Source organism: Ixodes scapularis, unplaced genomic scaffold (genome assembly GCF_016920785.2).
Source record: "Ixodes scapularis isolate PalLabHiFi unplaced genomic scaffold, ASM1692078v2 ptg000035l_1__unscaffolded, whole genome shotgun sequence".
In the NCBI taxonomy this organism is placed as follows: Eukaryota; Metazoa; Arthropoda; class Arachnida; order Ixodida; family Ixodidae; genus Ixodes; species Ixodes scapularis.
The window spans coordinates 650,752-664,337 of NW_024609896.1; the positions used below are offsets into that span (position 1 = coordinate 650,752).

General features: G+C 42.7%; 1 protein-coding gene across 1 annotated transcript in view; it reads right to left on the reverse strand.

The window, feature by feature from the left end:
* Positions 1–2,213: 2,213 nt before the first annotated feature.
* The window catches only part of LOC121833909, a 33,610-nt gene continuing 22,237 nt past the window's right edge, over positions 2,214–13,586 (reverse strand). The window contains exons 5-8 of the mRNA XM_042287616.1: positions 12,172–12,342; positions 9,808–10,029; positions 5,686–5,860; positions 2,214–2,574 (exon numbers count right to left, since the gene is read on the reverse strand). Of these exons, the coding sequence (XP_042143550.1) occupies positions 2,474–2,574; positions 5,686–5,860; positions 9,808–10,029; positions 12,172–12,342 (669 nt within the window). The 3' untranslated portion in view covers positions 2,214–2,473. The remainder of the gene's footprint in view (positions 2,575–5,685; positions 5,861–9,807; positions 10,030–12,171; positions 12,343–13,586) is intronic.

Here is a 13,586-nt window from a genome sequence, read left to right on the forward strand (position 1 = left end):
AAACAACCTTGTCGGTAACTCTTAAAACATTGTGGAAATGAAAATCTGAAAAGGATTCTTTTTTTCAGTACTGGACTATCTAACTATAATAATTATAGTAATGTCACTTTCCGAAGCCAGCAACAACCTGCAGCTTTCTTATTGGCACCTTCGATTATAAAGCAAAGCAAAAAAACTTACATGAAAGCAGGAAACATTTAACCAAAAAAAAAAAAAAAACATTGTTATGTATGCATTACAAACATTATACTAATAGTAAAACTAGGATTCCAGAGTTTTTGCTAGAGTGGGCTCTACTGCGAGGACAGATACACCTGTTTGTTTGTTTGTTTGTTTACCGTATTGACCCGATACATACCATTTTGATCAAATTTGGGCATTTCGCAGCTTTCGAAACCTTACCTTCCTAGCTCAGAATTTTTAAAGCCCAAATTTTAGTGTGCTTGCTAAGCATGGAGGCATTTAACATAAGCAGTGCAGAAAGCTTGGGGCATTATATAATTACTCCTTGAATTGTATAAAGTGCTTCTAATGAAGACAGTAAACGTGGCAGTTTTTCCTTTATTTTACATGGGATTTACACTTTTTTTTCCTTCTTGAAAAAGTAAAATCATTGAAAACAACTCACTTCTTGAAGTAAATGAAAGCAAATGAAAAACAAAAAAAAGTCTTTTATAACACTGAACAATTGGATGTACTGTAATTATTATAATAATTATACTTTATGTTAAAAGCCAGAAACAGCCCTGCAGCCTTCCTATTGGCACCTGTGAACAATATCAAACACAGCAATTAACTTACATCAAAATAAATAGGTCACTTAAAACATTACAAACAAAATAATTAAAGCACTCGGAACTAGTAATTTCACTGCTTAGAAAAGCATCTGAAAATGTATAATCTGCAAAGATGTATATTGTTTAAACCATACAAGTATATATAGTGGGCATAGCCCATAAAACCCAGTTTCAACAATAAGTATAATTCACTATGCCAGAAATATAAAAAGTTGCCCTCAGTTTAAAAAAAATAGCAATTGGTTGATCATGGTTTACTCCAGAGAAGGCAATTTTTCATGCGATTCTAGGGTTGCTGACAAACTATTGGTCGTTGTGACACAAAATGTAGATGAATACTGCAATACCCGAGATTTTCTCGCATCACTCTTGTAATAGCATCTCCATGAACGTAAGCTTTTGGCGAAAAACAAATGTGCCGAGAGAGAGAGAGAGGAGATGAGAGCGTGCGGGAATGCCGGAACGCCGAGCTCTGGTTCGAATGGTTAGTGGGTAAACCTAAAGCTAGCTGCCTTTGTTTCCACTGCGCTCGTCGAATGCATTAGAATGCAGAACGCTGGCACCGGGCATTTGGCTCTCGCATTCAAACGCATTCAACGTTTGCAATTGAGACAAAGGCAGCTAGCTATAGGTCTACAACGCACTAATCGTTCCAACTAGAGCTCAGAGTTCTAACGTCCCTGCACGTTCTTGTCTCCTATCTCTCACTCAGTTTCTCAGCACATTGACCATGACAAATTTGCTGCGCTCTAGCAAAGAAAGAGGTGTGTTTATGTCAGCTTGACATGAGGAAACTTTCTCGACATCTTGACTTTGCGAGACGGAGGTGAATTTGGGGGTCTGACATGCCAACAAAGGCCATTTGGCACACTCCAACGAGGAACTTAAGATTACTTTCGACCTCCTGGGGGGCTATGTAAGACTGCGGGACAAGCTGGGACGAAGGGGCCGGGACATCGCCGCCTGCTGCGATTGGTCAGCGGCATAGCACTGACCAATCAAAGCAGGCGGCGACGTTCCGTTCCGTTCGTACCGCCATCTTGCATAGAAATATGCAAGATGTTATCCCTAGAAATTAGTTACCCCTAGAAATATTTTGATATGTAACCGACATCTCTAATACATCGTGGCGCCGCAACAGCTGCAATTCCAGTCTCCTGTTACAACGACGAGCTACTTTTGGTTGTAATCCTGATTAAAATGCAACTCTCACACTGTATGTACACCAAATTATGCAGTAATAGCATGTTTCTATGTCCTCTGCTGATGCCCTTGAAACCATTAGCTCACAAAATCACGGCAAAAAATCTATCCCTGTGTCGGTGATCATCCTGACCCCACAAGGAATGGCGTGGAAATGCTGCATTCTTAATTTCTAACTGCTGCCTCAAAAGTTTCTAAATCTAAGTAATTGAGTAGTTTGTTTTTTGTGTTGCAGCATCTGAAAAGTTGTCAGCATCTTTGGAACAACAGGAAAAATTGCCTCGTCTATCTGCAGGTCTGAAGCTCACAATGAGCTCCAAACCCGAAGTGCAACCGTGCCCATTTTTGTATGAGAAACACCAATGGCATGCTCCAGGATGGTGAGCATATTCTTGGCCTCCGGAGTATAGTGAATGCCGAAGGCCCAGAATAGGCTTATTAGCAATGAGAAAGCTTGCTTGAGGCTTGGAACGTCAATGCTCAGTTCTTCGACTTTCACTGCATACATGGGAGAGGTCAAGACATCTTCCCCAACGTATACAATACATGGGTTCATGTGCTGGGTGCCTGGCTCCTGTAGAAAAAGGAAAAGGAATACTGCCATGTATAACATCTAGAAATTCCCTGAACCTATTTGTTTATTCAGAAGCAGACAGGTGAACTTCTACACTAAATTTCCTCCACTAGGGTAACACAATGTTTCCAGGTTCACAAGTTGTCAGACATTTTTAAAGGGATACCGAAATGAAACTGCAAGCATAAATGACAAATTAAAAATAAGTGCACTATCTATCTTGAATGACTCTCTATATTTTTCTATGAAGCAGTAATCAAAGTGAGAGATAGGCATCTTGGGACGTTTGTGATGTGAGCACCATGGCCATTGCTAGCCTGGTTGCAAGCAATGTTGAACAGTGGTGGTGGTACCATGTTGTACATGGACAGTTTTGAACACCCATAGGCTAAATAATTCCTCTTAACTTTCCAATTCTCCCACATCTGTACTCACATGGATATTCACACTTGGCTACTTCTGGCAATCTTTTAGAAACGTCTGTTAGACATTCTGATACACACTAAAATTTGAGAGGAAGGGTATCTGAGTTCACTATAGCTTCATTACATATTCTGAGCATGTATTAGACATGAGGGTGCGTGACCTGTACGAGTGCTTTGCATTAACTCGGCTCGGCTCGTTTATACAATGCGTAAGGTCATCGACCAGAAAGGACTCCAATCCAATCACATCCTTGATGTCCAACAAATGGTGACTGCCAATGTTACTCAATGGGGTTTTAAAAGGGATTGATGTACCTACTATACTCTGTTTCACGATAACTTGGCAAATTGTGGAGGCTATAGCCCCTGCGATTCAATAAGGGCGTCGGAGCGAGGCAGTGACACGACGTCACTACAGAGTTTGTATCGCTGCAGCAAATGCGAGGCACGGAGGAACCAACTGTTGTCTGCATGCTAGCCTAAAGTCGTCTGCTGCGAAACCAAACAACTTTGGATGAACGTCCATCACTGTGACAATGCCGTCCACTTCAGTAGTGAGCTCTTCGGGGTCAGTTCACAAGGCAACCATACGCCTAATGTACCCGCGAATCTGTGGCGGGTGTTATAGCTAGGGCGACGTTTTGAGCGGAAGTGGTCGATTACAGGGCTTCGATCGTTCAAACTTCAAAAATTGTTCAAAAGCCACGTCGTTCTTTGAAAAGAGTTGATCCGAATTAAGTATCGTTCAAACGTAACATGTCTTCGTCTATTTCTTCCATGTGATGTGGCCAGATGCAATCGTGCGAGTCCAATTGCAATTGAAGCCCTCTGTGGCTTCAATCATGGAGGGTTGTATGTGCCTTGCTCCGACGCCCTTACTGGGGCGCATTTTGGCTGCAACCTTCACAGTTCACCAAATTATTGTGAAACGGAGTATAGGTTGACACCCAGCATAAGCACAGTTCACTATACTAGTAGTTTTGACCCCAGTCCTTCAGCTGTGCAACAAAAGAAAAAAACACTAGAGATCACTTGGTCGCTTTGTGTCATGCTGTGTACTATTATATTAGTGCATCCTTTTAGACATTTCTAATTAACAAAGAAAACTATATCTGTCGCCCTGCTGTCTATAATTATTATTTGTATGGAGGTTGACTGCCAGTAATAAAAGCTATTTGCATGAAAATTAAGATGTGCATAATGAGTTGCTCATACCAATTTCTTAAGAATCGAGGTACTCTTTTCATTCATCAGGCATGGCAGCAGGAGCAGGGCGCCATTGCCAAGAAACGCTTGAGAAAAAGTTAAAAAATGTAGACAGTCACAATACTTCCCTGCAAATAAATATTAGCATGGCATTACAATCATAATAAATGTTCTCCCTTTAAAAGGGTTGATAACTGGGCTACTTGGTAGTTAGACATTTGAACGGTATTAGCGCACACGTATGAGGAAGAGAGAAGAGACAGAAAAGAGCACTATTCACAACTGTATTTACAAAGATGAAGAAAAGGAATAACCTTGTCAAGATCCCCATAAAGATGAAAAAGGAAGAAGAGGAAGCAGAAATATAAAACAGGAATATAAAACACAAAGTCGTGTGTTCCCTCGCGCGCACAGGCTTCAGACACTGGTTCTTTGATTAAACACCAAAACCTTTGTTGGCATTTTCGTTGCCGTGGTGCAGGGTGTGTTTGCATCAGTCTTCGCTCACGCAGGGTCACCCTTGACAGAGGGGAAGACGAACACCTCATCCGTGGTGGGCTGCCGCTGGGTCGTCGTGCCTGATGTCTCGCGGCACCCGTGACTCATGCGAGTTCTGCATTGTCCGTGTTAAAAAGTCTGTTTCCTTGCTTGCTAAGGCTACCGATGCCACACGCTGCAGATTCGCGAGCATGATTATTCTCTGAGAGCCACAGTGGGAGGCCATCTCGCAACACATTGCAAAGAGTGCAATTGCAATCCGCTGTTCGGGGAAACAATAACCCTAGAGAGGCACAATGATAAAATGACCCGCGAGGTGGTGGTAGCCTTAACAAGCAAGGAAACAGACTTTTTAACACGGACAATGCAGAACTCGCATGGGTCACGGGTGCCACGAGACATCAGGCACGACGACCCAGCGGCAGCCGACCACGGACGAGGTGTTCGTCTTCCCCTCTGACAAGGGTGACCCTGCGTGAGCGAAGACTGATGCAAACACACCCTGCACCACGGCAACGAAAAGGCCAACAAAGGTTTTGGTGTTTAATCAAAGAACCAGTGTCTCAAGCCTGTGCGCGAGAGGGAACACCCTACTTTGTGTTTTATATTTCTGTTTTATATTTCTGCTTCCTCTTCCTTTTTCATCTTTATGGGGATCTTGACGAGGTTCTTCCTTTTCTTCATCTTTGTAAATACAGTTGCGAGTAGCGCTCTTTTCTGTCTCTTCTCTCTTCCTCATACGTGTGCGCTAGTACCGTTCAAATGTTCTCCCTATACTTTACATAGCTGTATGTTACTGTTGTAGCCATGGCATCATTTATTTTCTAAAAATTATGATTTCAAAATATCTGCTCATGTTGTTGGCCGTAAGACTTGCAGCATAATAATTGCTGGTTTTGTAGGCACTTACAAGCAAATTAGCTACCTTAGAAAGCTTCCAAAAACATGCCAGAGGGGAAAGCAATTTTCTTTTGGCACTTACTTGCACTCTCTTCTTGAGAGCATCCCTTGGAGTACTCCAGAATTTCCTTTGCCTGTCGTTTGGAGGCAGCCTTCATAAGGAAGAGCTTGTAGAGTTCTTCAGTTTTCCTTTCAAGGAACGCATCAAGACCCTCCTCGGCATCTCGACCTGTCAGCCGTCTGAACTCCTGTCGAATCTGTAAATAATAAATTGTGATCAATTTATGAATGAGATGTCAACACTATAATAAAACTAAAAAAGAATCAGATTATGTCACTTGGTCATGATGGTGCCTACTCCTGCCTTTTGCTCTATGAGACAGACCATGTTCTTATTAGCTAATATTTTCGTCTGCATTATACGAGGTGTGATCAGAAAGTTCCGGGACTCATTTTGTAGCAAAAAAAGAGAGGGCAGCACATATCTATGCGCGCTCAGCAGTCAAAGAAAGGGACCTTTGTGTCTCGTTATACCAAAGGGCACCGCTCTGTGAACATTTGCAGCTGCGTTTCACAAGTTTTCGTGACTACGTGCATGGGCACAATAGCTATTTTACTATAGACTACAAACCAGAGCAAGAGCGAACATCAATTTTGCGTCAAACTCGACAAATATAAAGCAGAGACAATCGATATGATTCAGCAGGCTTGTGTGAAAAAGCAGTGAATTTCGCGAAGTTTTTTAAGTGGCACTCACGATTCAGGAATGGCAGAACATCGCTGAAAGACGAAGAGTAGTAGGGCGACTTTATCCGACCTCTCCTTGACTTTGGTGACGTTCTGCCATTCTTGAGGTGCGAGTGCCACTCAAAACACATCGCACACCTCACTTTTTTTTTACATTAGCTTTCTAAACCATTTTAGAGGTCTCTGTTTTACGTTTGCTGAGCTTGACATAAAATTGATGTTCGTTCTTGCTTTGGTTTGTAGTGTATGGAAAGATCGCCATCATGCTCGTGCATGTGGTCAAACAAACTGGTGTAGCGCAGCTCCAAATTTTCACAGAGAGACGCCCTTTGGTATAATGAGACATAAGATTCTTTACTTTGACTGCTGCGCACGCATCACTGTACTGCCCTCACTTTCTACGCTACAAAATCAGTCCCGGAACTTTTTGATCACCCCCCGTATTTAACCCATTTACCTTGACTACTGGCTAGGTTGACAATTCTATGTAAATTGCTGAATTGCATGTCAACATTAAATAATAAAATTTTCATAGTCTGGAACTCATCCCTCAATCCTTAACAGCCGGGTTTAAGTTTTACTGGCATATGTATACAGTAAACTCTCAATTGAGTGAACGTCGGTTTAACAAATATTTCAAAATAACGAACTTTAAAAAACTTCCCGGCAGTTTTCATATGCATTCTGTGCAAAAATGTTTCAGTTCAACGAAAAACAAATTTCGGAATAGCGAGTATTCCAGTTCAACAAACTTGATCGGTGGACCCAGGATTATTTTTGCAATCAGTTCAGCGAAGTTGGGTGCTCTGCAGTGCTGGCATAGCTAATGCCTGCCGCCCCGCTGGCGCTGTCTCTACAGCGGCGGCGTATCATCGCTGGTGTTTACAGTGCCGCCGAGGCAGAGCGGCGGTGTGGTAGACGAAAACAAACCACATGGTGTGTCTGTTCTTTGTCACCACTTCCGTTCGGCCATCTTAGTTTTGGGTAACAACGGCAGGACAGCAGTTTGTGCGCCCACTTTCGTTATGAGTACAACAGAAGCGGCTGTCTCTATCGGACAAGCTCAAAATCCTTCAGCGCCTGGACAACGGTTAAAGGCAAGTGGACGTTGCGAAGGACTACAGGATTCCACCGTCGACGTTGTCAACGATAGTGAAGCAAAAGTCAAAGCTTGGAGGAGCATCCCAACGTGAAACGACTCGGCACGGGATATTTTGAGCCAGTGGACGATGCCGTTGCGGTATGGCTTCGTCACAGCAACAGGCTGTGCCAGAGGAAGTGCAAAAAAAGATACTCTCTGGACAGCTTTGCTACTTCTTGCGCATTAAGAGCACCGGTGCAAATGAAAATTTTTTTTTCAAAATGAAAAAGCAGCAGGGTAACTGTTATGCACTTTGTATATTATATTGATATACGTGACTCCATAAATTGCATTTCACACTTTTGACTCGATGTATGTTGTGCCCTATGCTGTTCCATATTCTAGTGAATATATTCAGTTTAGTGAATGTTCCTTGGGTCCCTTGAGGTTTGCTCAAGTGAGAGTTTACTGTACATTTTTTTTAGTGTTCAAGAGAATTGTACAGCATAGCTAATGCATGAAATTATGCAAAGATCTACCACATGCACTGTAAATCATAGCTGACACTCTTTAGTTATAATTAGGCAGCAGACTTTCGGATTTTCACCGAAAAATGCCAAGAGACATTCTCCAGTGTCAGAAATTCAGACTTCTTTAAAACGAAAAAAACCCACTGATTTCCGGAAACTTGTTCTAAGCATGTTAGTCACCGACCAATTTTTCGGTGACTTACATGCTTAGGACAAAAGTTCGATAGTTCGGACCTAAAGGAGGAACCGTGACTTATCCCAAAGACGTAGTGTATATTCACGACCAATGTTTCGGACAGCTTGAAGTACGAAAGTTTGATAATTCGGACAAACTCGTCGCGAGCGATCAGCGGGAAACACCACCGAGAAGTGGCCATTTTGAATTCTATGTTCGCTGCAAATGAATTGGCTTGGTTTGGTTTGGCAGCGCGACTTGAGTATACTTACTCCTGAGTCCTACCGCTAGCCCTTTTTTTTTCCATTTAGCTGTACGTCATCATCATCATCATTATTATTATTATTTTGCTTTGTTTCCTTCCATCCCTTCACGCCTCCGCCCCACTTTCGCGTCGCCGGCAGGCATTTTGCGTTTGTGGGTTTGCACCTTTCGTCTCGTTTTTCGCATCAGCAGAAAATGAGACTCCGACGACGACTACCGCCTGCAGCCATTGACAGCAGACATTATGAATGCATTAACATTGCTGTTGAATGTGTACGACGAGAACACGGCGCTCACACAAATGCAAGCAGACATCATCGCAAGCAGGCAAAAGATGAAGCAAGCCACTATTGACGGCTTTTTAAAGCCTGCTTAGGCGTAATAAAGGCAAGCTTTTCATCTACCGAATTTTCGGACTGCTTGCTCGGACCATTTCGGGGCGGGTCCCTTCCGAGTCCGAATAATCAGTCGGCGACTGTATTATTTTCATAAATCCTCCCTCAGACATATGTCATGCACATACTCTTACTGGAATTACTATCCTTAAAGGACAGTGGCATGAAAGTTACCGTCAGTCGGGCAGCCACCACGGATAGTCCCAAAGTTTTTGTTCTTTTTAAGCCAGAGCTGGGCAACACTGCTCGAAAGTACACTGGCCGTTGTTACTTGCATTCCTTGTAACAGAAACATTTTGCTTGAGAACACTTATATTTTTGCTATTACATGAAGGAGAAGGGTAGTGGGATAACTTCAAGGTTGGTTTTTATTCTGAATATTTGATTAAACATTTTATTCTTAATATTAAAGAAAAAATCAAACTTGAATTAACAGTGATGTCTACTTAAAGTAACCATATTTTGTTCCTTTACACAACAAACACACTTTTAAACTGAGGAAGCACTGTGACAGGATGAGCATGTATGCCAATTCTTTTTCGGTTAAAACCATTGTAGAGTGGAACCGGTTGTTACAGGTGTCATGATGAGTACATTATTTTCCTAACTTGTTATAATGCCTTTGGGCACTGCCAGGTAATCTGTGAAGAAATAATAAAACCAAAGGCTCCAGATGTTTACATTACTTGCAAAGTACCCACACCTTGAACTGGGTTCCAACTCGCTGTCTGTCGTTTGCCAGTGCTGTTGCATAATTGTGAGTGAGAGGAATTATAAGGGTGTCAACAAGATGTCAATTAAACTTAAGCTCTTAGTTTTTACAAGTTTTTTTTCTGCAATTGTTTTTGTGAGTAATAATCTTTTTTTGCATTTGCACAAACCAAATTGTCGAAATACAAAATTTGTTACATAAAATAAACTCCAAAAAAACGCCTGCAAATATTTTGTTCATCCTTAAACACCAGGAAATCTGTAGCCTAGTTAAACTAATAGGTTTAGGATGAATACTTGCTTCTTGTGCCCGCGTAAGGGCTGGGTAGCGATCTGTCACAGCAGTCACTGTCAAATTTGCTCCGTTTAACCATGCCCGCCTGGCTTTGTAGGTTCGGTTCATAGCGTCTTGCACTTTCCTTTTGTCCCACACCGTCTTCTTCATCTCTTTCTTCATAAACTCAATCTGCCCGTTGATCGTTTCCTCATCTTCTCCAGGGCCACAGTCTGTAGCCTGAACCATCTGAAATTGTAAAAACAATTTAAAAGCAATGCTTTTCATGTTGTTTTTTTAGATAAAGATTGTATGTTTCATTTTTTGTAACAGTGTTCTTAGGAATAATATAGACCAGCTCAACTCACTGATGTCACGCCACTGCGGTGGCGCTCCTGTCAGTACTGCGCATGCGCAAACACATTACGTATTCCTCCCGAATTCAGTTGCTGCACAAGCGCAGTGCCCACACTTGGTGTGGGCAAAGCGGGCTTGTTTGTAAAGACTCTGTTGGTCTATAGAGGACCCCCTTCAAGACACCCAACAAACTAACAATTGCCCAACAAGAGATGTGAGGATGACTCACAATGGCAAGCATATGCAAAGCATGCTGTGTTACATCGATTCCGAAACAGTCAGAACATTGCTATGGTATTTTTAAATCATTTCAGGAATACAATGTCTATATATTTATATATTATTGTTTTGTTCAATGAATAAAAAAGACACTCACAATATCAGTGCACTCGAGTTCAATGTTCGACAGCATAAACCTTTTATCCTTCAATAAGCTTGTTCGATTTACGTGCACCTCCTGCACGGGTGCAGAGAAGTGTAGGTGTAGTGTACTTCCGGTATGTGTATTGAGATATGACCGGAAGTACACCGCCCTACACTTTTCTGCACTAATGCAGCAGGTGCAGGTAAATAGAACAAGCCTAATAATGTGACTGCTCTTCCAAGACCTTGGAGCATCTCATTCTTTTTAGAGGACCATTTTCCTGGTAGTAAAAGACAAAAAAATAAACGCCCAGCAGGGGCAAAAGACGGACATAGACGTTTCAAAAGATCTGTATGTGTCAGTCTTCTGTCCCTGGTATGTTTTCATTCTGTAAATTCTTATTACGTACCCCCTTTGAAGGGGCCGTGCAACAATGATTGGTAGGAGTGTTTCTCACTTAACACAAGCTTCCAGGCACTAGTGGGACCCAAGAATATTCTAACACAACGCCACTTTCCAAGAAGCGTCTTCGTCGCAGTGAACTTAGAAAGATAAAAATGGGCGTTTTCTTCCAGCCTCTTTTTCGCGAAACTTGATGGCGAAGTTGCAAGGACAACGCCAACAATATGATCTCCAGGATTTTGTCACCAAGCTTCGAGATTTTCGCTGTGATGATATTTAGTACAGCTCATACAGTGGACACAAGCACTGCGTCAGCATTCGATTAGGACTCATGACATTCAATGCATCGAGATGCATTTGGGTAGTGACTCATGTCAAATCGCTGTGATGGCGGGAATAGCAGAACTTTTGAACAATGTACGGAACTCAGGCAGCACCCTGTGCTTTTGCAGCCCCAGAGCGTGGCTATGTTAAACACTGGAGGCATTTAATTTGGCTCCAGATCACGTGGCTGCTTTATCTGGTTTTCGTTTTTTTCAAATCTTTTTTTGTGACTGCCATTGTGTGGAGAAAAAAAAGCAATGCGTGTTTCATATGTTACAAATATCCAGGAATAATTCTAAACTATACTTATCGAAAGTAAAAAAAAAAATTTGCATTGCCCTTTTAACAATTCTTCTCTATCCCTAGTTCCCATTTCCTTTCTTGTTTTTTCTGATGAGTGTTATGACTGACTGATAGAACCTGCTTCCATGATTTCTCTTTCTGAGATTTCACTGGGACATGCACAAGAATTTAACAATTCTATAGTAATTGTCACATGCACCATGAACAAATCAGTTTTGTCACATGCACCATGAACAAATAAAAATATTTTTGTTTCTGCTTCTCTTTGACAAAGAAAGTAAACAATACCCCATGAAAGAAATGGGCCTTTCCTTTCCTTGGATGTTACAAGCACACCAGGAGTGTGGGAAGTGTTTAAGAGATGGAGGTGAGGAAGGCGGGATTTCTCTTCCCTTCCTCTGATTATTTTACGAGAAATGTCCTAGGGGTCTTCCCCCCGTCCCGCCTTCTCCCCAGTTTCAATGCCACAGAGTACTCACATAGTGGAACAAGCAAGTAAAAAATTAAACCAATTGCCTCAAGGCTGTTCGACCAGCCTTTTCCGTGGAAATAGAGTGCATTTTTTATAAGGTACTTCAATATTTACATAATTTGGCAGCTCAAACGAAATGTTTCTAACCCTCATCTACTCATGAGCTTACGTTTCTGACTGCCTTCTTCGGCACAGAGTGGTGGTCGCCAGGAAGTTCGACCCTTCGGCTTTGTTGTCGAGCCTTGGCTTTTGCCCTTGCAGAATCCACCTCCATGAGTCCAGCTGGCATCCTTTTGCGAACATTTCGGGCTCGGTTCTTGATACCTGCGTGCCAGGAGGCCTAAAATGTGACATCAGAAAAAGTCTGATTAATGACGTAATTGACAATAGACCTTTCCCAAAATTGAAATGGCCCTGGTGGAGAGGTGCGACACGGTGGATTCTGGGAACAGTAGATTGTGAGCATAGTTTCGTCGTCTCAGTCTCTCATCACAGATCTTTAGCAGTTTTTGTCTTATTTTTCTCAGCTCTCTTTTAACATTTTAATGTGTATTTGGAGTGCCGATGCATTCATACATTGATCCCAACCAAAAAATATATGGCTTCACCCATAGGCATAGACTACGGGGTGGCATCAGGGCTTGTGCCCCCCCCCCCCCCCCCCCCCTGGTGAAATCCAAGCTCCCCCCGGCCCGGGCCATGATCCTTACCGAGACGCTGTTTACGTGCCATGTAAAAGGGTTGATAACTGGGCTAGTTGGTAGTTAGACATATTAACGGCATTAGCGCACACGTATGAGGAAGAAAGAAGGGACAGAAAAGAGCGCTACTCACAACTGTATTTACAAAGATGAAGAAAAGAAAGAACGTCGTCCAGCTCCCCATAAAGATAAAAAAGGAAGAAGAGGAAGCAGAAATATAAAACAGGAATGTAAAACACAAAGTCGGGTGTTCCCTCGCGCGCACAGGCTGGATGCACTGGTTCTTTGATTAAACCCTAAAACCTTTGTTGGCTGTGCCTTTGTTGTCGTGGTGCAGGGTGTGTTTGCTTCAGTCTTCGCTCGCGCCTGGTCACCCGTGTCAGAGGGGAAGACGAGCACATCATCCATGGTCGGCTGCCGCTGGGTCGTCGTGTCTGATGTCTCGCGGCACCCGTGACTCATGCGAGTTCTGCATTGTCCGTGTTAAAAAGTCTGTCTCCTTGCCTGTTAAGGCCACCGATGGAACACTAATGCATTTAGTAGCTGCGGATATGATGTAGAAGGCTTCTACCACTTCGCGGGTCATTTTATCCTTGTGCGTCTCTAGGGTTATTGTTTCCCCGAACAGCGGATTACAATTGCACTCTTTGCAATGTGTTGCAAGATGGCCTCCCACTGTGGCTCTCAAAGAATAATCATGCTCGCGAAGTCGGTCATTGAGACACCTGCCTGTTTGACCTACGTAGATCTTGCCGCACGAGAGTGGAATCTTGTATACCACGCCTGAAGTGCACGGAACAAAAGGTTTAGCATGTTTTTTTGTGCACCTGTGTCTTGAAGCACCTTCGGCTTGCGAGTTGACTACGGAGCACATTTTGCTCAT